This window comes from Lycium barbarum, chromosome 4 (assembly GCF_019175385.1).
Source record: "Lycium barbarum isolate Lr01 chromosome 4, ASM1917538v2, whole genome shotgun sequence".
Lineage (NCBI taxonomy): Eukaryota > Viridiplantae > Streptophyta > Magnoliopsida > Solanales > Solanaceae > Lycium > Lycium barbarum.
Window position 1 is genome coordinate 125,603,232 of NC_083340.1, and position 4,347 is coordinate 125,607,578.

Consider the following 4,347-nt stretch of genomic DNA (forward strand, 5'->3'; position numbering starts at 1 on the left):
GTATTAATAGATTTTTGCCGACTTTATATTCATAGCAAACACAAATATAATAAAATTTTAGATATGAAGCACAAACTACAATGTTATATTAATCGTGTTTTGAACATAGTATATATATATATATATAAAAACAGTATAAACTTATATATATTTATTATCAATATAAAATATATATATATATATTAGCACTATTCAAATATAACTACATACACATAGATACACTATAATCCAAAGTGTTGGGCTGCGCAGCCATCTAGTCTTAAAGAAAATCTTGACAGCGCCATCATTCATTAAATATTTATTGAAGTAACTAGAATTTGGTGAAAGAGCTTTTCCCAATTCTCTTGGCCAATTTAGCGCCCCTTCTAAAGTTAATTGACCCTCCGTCTTATAGTATTTAGCTTGAACTTTGTCAAGATGAAAACATATTCCGTTATTATTGTAATTTTCAAATATATCATTTCACATATGCAATTAAAATATACCATTACAAAGAGCATGCCTGGAACATTTCATCAATTTTTGTGAAAATGTGTGACTCGGAGATCCTACCCAGAACATAACGAAAATTACTTATCAAAGTAGAAATTAGTTACTTAAAACTAAAGGAGCGTTTCATTTACACTTCTAAAATACACAAATACAGCAGCACAAAAATTCTCAGGCTTGATTGAAACCCTACTCTGACTTCCATGCTGAGCATAGCGTGAATAGTAGACAAGCATTTGAACAAAGAGTACCACCATTCCTCAAAACTAACCTATTTTTTATCATGGTAAATTACTCAAAACTAATCTTGATACCAACAGCTAGCAAACCACGGCTATGAACTCCAAAAGTGAATATATGGGCTTCGAATATTTAAAGAAATCCAACTTCAGAATTGGTGCACCATAGGAATCGAACCAGTGCAGAAAAGGGAAACATAATGAGCGCCAAGCTAAACACATTAATAAATGGCAAATTTGTCTAAGCGAGGATCCCTAAACAAATAAAACTTCTAAATAACATCCGAATCAAAACTTAGTATGACGACAGCTGTAGCTGAATACTTAAAATCCGAACACAACAAGAAGGAAAACAGTAACAAACTTAATTATTTGTCAGCTTTGGCAGCAGTAGCAGCAGCTTGACCACGAAGACGACCAGTCCTCCTTGCAGCAATAAGACCAACCTTTTGCCCAGGTGGTGCATCACGACGGACAGTACTGGCATGACCAATATGTTGATGGTTACCACCACCATGAGGATGCTCCACGGGATTCATAGCAACACCACGAACCTTTGGCCAGCAGTTCCTCTTTACCCGGTACTTGTGGTATGCGTTACCAGCTTTAAGCATTGGCTTCTCAGTTCTTCCTCCACCAGCAACCTGCCCAATCATGGCTCTACACCCACTGGGCACAATCTTCTTGGATCCAGATGGAAGCTTTATCCTGAATATAAAGTAAAATTGAATAGAGCAAACTTCAAAAATCATCTCCGTAGACTTGGTAAACTAATGACAATGTGACATCATAACAGACTACTAATTTACGAACACTCATCAACAGTCAATGAAGCAACCATATTAATCTAAGATGAGTTTCATGTGTAATGCAAGCAGTCACCAATAAAGAGTGTAATTATCAATGTATTTTGGAAAAACAAGTACGCATTTCAGTCTATCCAAACAAGTTTAGAATAGACTTTCTTCACCACTTCAAAAGAAACAGATTCTGAGAGTGTTTGGTTATGGAGGAAATTTCCCATGTTTGGTTGGTCAACTAATGTAGGAAAACATGTTCTCTAGGAAAATAAGTTCTTTAGAAATGACGAAAGGGAAAACAAGTTCCATAAGTGGCATTTCAAGGTCATTGTCTCCTCCTCACCCACTCAACACCCCGAACCCCCACCCCCGCCACCCCCAGTCCCCACCCCACCCCATAGTGTTTTGCTAGATTACGTATAAATGCTCTAGCGACAATATTTTTGCTTACACACTAGAAAATTAGTAAGAACGTCACTTGTTTTCCAAGAAAACATTTTCCTTTATACCAAACACACCCTCGGTTATATTCTTCTTGTGTTAATCAAAAGAATTATCAGCAACATCATTAACATGAATTTCCTACGTCTAACCATAACATAGGATAATGGATATAAACTGCAACTGTAAACAGCTAAGCTTCATCTGTTAGGTGAGATGCTAAATTAACAGTTACTCCACTTCACCAGATGCAAAGGCACACATTTCCAATTGTAGTTCACAAAAAGAATCTATGGATCCACATAAAAAAAGAACAATGCTGCATTAAATAAGACAATTGATTGAAAACCAACAAACTTTACCAGTCAAGTTAATTAAAATGAAAGCATATTAAAGCTTTCCAAGCACATTGATCATTGTCTCGAGCTGTTAGGCTCAGTCAAAAAGTATCAATCACCAAACCCCCGAAAGTCTTTCACCAAAAGCCAGGTGCCCATCAATCCAAAACTAACATATCATATCAACTACGCTTGAATTCTAGTTGTTAAATTCCTTTAACCGTTCCACTATATTCAAACCAATTCATTCCAATACTAAATCAATCCAAAAATTATGCATTCCAGTAGTTAATTTACTATATTTACTCAGACTATTTAATTAATTGCAACAAAAAATCCATTTCTACGGTTCCACAATAAACCAAAACACAAATAAAAATTTACCGATGACTAAAAATCCATCAAGTTTCTATAAACGAAAACCGAAAAACATACCTAGTTGTTCCGTTATCAGGGTTGTGACTGATAACAATAGCATAATCACCAGAGGATCTAGCAAAAACACCACGGTCACCAACTTTATGCTCCACATTACAAACAACAGCTCCTTCAGGGATAGATCTCAATGCTAACACATTACCAACCATGAGATTAGCTTTCTTCCCACAGTAAATGAACTGACCAGTGTACATCCCTTCTGCAGCAACGAACAACTCCTTCTGATGCTTGTAACGGAACGGATGACGAAATGTCATACGGGCTAAAGGTGCACCCCTACCTGCATAGAGACAGAGATAGGATTTTAACTTTATGGGTTCTAAATTTTAGAATGACAGATTTCAAAGATTTTAACTTTATGGGTTCTACATTTTAGAATGACGATTTTAACTTAATGGTTTCTAAAGATCAATGATTATGTCCAATTTGAAGCGCAAAACAAAATGACATAATTTCTAGCTACGAGTGAAATATACAATTTTTACTCTCAAAATCCGAACTATATCACAAAAATTGAGACTGAGGGAGTACATTTTTAATGAACTTTCTTAACACAAATACATTTGAGCAAAAGGGGTTCTAAATTTAATTTTTTTACATATTTAATGAATTTTCCCAACAAAACTACACTGTTTGAGCAAATGGGGTTCTAAATTTAAAATTTATACATATTTAACGAACTTTCTTGCAACACACATACACTGCTTGAGCAAAAACGCTAATGGGTTCAGTCGAACTGTATCTCGGCCTACTTGGATCATATATGATTTCCATAACTAATGACAAATTAGTATCAACATTGTATTAAAAGAAAAAAAAAAAAAGAGACGCGCTAAGCAAAATGACATAATTTCTAGCTAAGAGTGAAATAAAGAAATTTGTGTCTTGAAATACAAACTGTATCACATAAATCGGGACAGAGAGCGGGTACATAGTTAATGAACTTTCTCAACACAAATACACTGTTTGAGCAAAAACTACTTAGGTAGTTTCTAATAAGTAAATAATTGTATGTCCAAATTTAAAGTCAACATAAAGAAATTTGACTCTCAGAACTAGATTAAATTTAATGAGCTTTCTTTAACATAAAATAGAGTGTATACCTGGATCATGTATGATTTCAGTAACAACACCTTTGAGGTAACCATTACGTTCACCGAAATCAAGCGAACGGAATTTGGCAGCACCTTTACGGTGATGAGTGTGAGATTTGAAAACGGAGCCTGCTCCTTTACGTTGTGCTCTTATCACCCTACCCATGGAGCCGCTCTCTCTTTTTCTTCTCTCAAAAAGGATAATAAGAGGAAGAATGGGAGTTATTAGGGTTTTAAGAGTTGAAGAAGTTTATGGGCTAGGTTTACTCTACTGTATTTGAGTGGGCTTTTTACATACTTGGCTGTTGGGCTATTTGCACTTTTGGCCTATTTTTGTGGGATCATTTGCACGATTTCCTTCAAAGGCATTGATTTTTAATTTTTGTCCTTCGCCTAATATCCCATGGTTCTGTATTAGAATCCCGGCTCAGTCAAAAAATATCTTAATTTTTTTTTTTAATTTTTGACTGAGCGGGATTCGAACCCGGAACCCATGAGTTTTTAGGCC

At 35.3% G+C, this 4,347-nt stretch overlaps 1 protein-coding gene across 1 annotated transcript; it reads right to left on the reverse strand.

The window, feature by feature from the left end:
• Positions 1 to 929: 929 nt before the first annotated feature.
• Positions 930 to 4,055, reverse strand: LOC132636375 (large ribosomal subunit protein uL2-like). The gene is made up of 3 exons (XM_060353214.1): positions 3,849 to 4,055; positions 2,743 to 3,025; positions 930 to 1,436 (listed from the first exon to the last, which is right to left on the reverse strand). The coding sequence occupies exons 1-3, from the start codon at positions 4,003 to 4,005 to the stop codon at positions 1,097 to 1,099; spliced, it is 780 nt and encodes a 259-aa protein (XP_060209197.1). The 5' UTR covers positions 4,006 to 4,055; the 3' UTR covers positions 930 to 1,096.
• Positions 4,056 to 4,347: the final 292 nt, after the last annotated feature.

Excerpts from the sequence above, each read along its gene's own strand:
- LOC132636375 (XM_060353214.1), bottom strand. The coding sequence starts at position 4,005 with ATGGGTAGGGTGATAAGAGCACAACGTAAAGGAGCAGGCTCCGTTTTC. Across the intron at positions 3,026-3,848 it reads TGAAATCATACATGATCCAG|GTAGGGGTGCACCTTTAGCC; the intron begins GTATACACTCTA and ends GTCTCTATGCAG. Across the intron at positions 1,437-2,742 it reads CCTGATAACGGAACAACTAG|GATAAAGCTTCCATCTGGAT; the intron begins GTATGTTTTTCG and ends CTTTATATTCAG.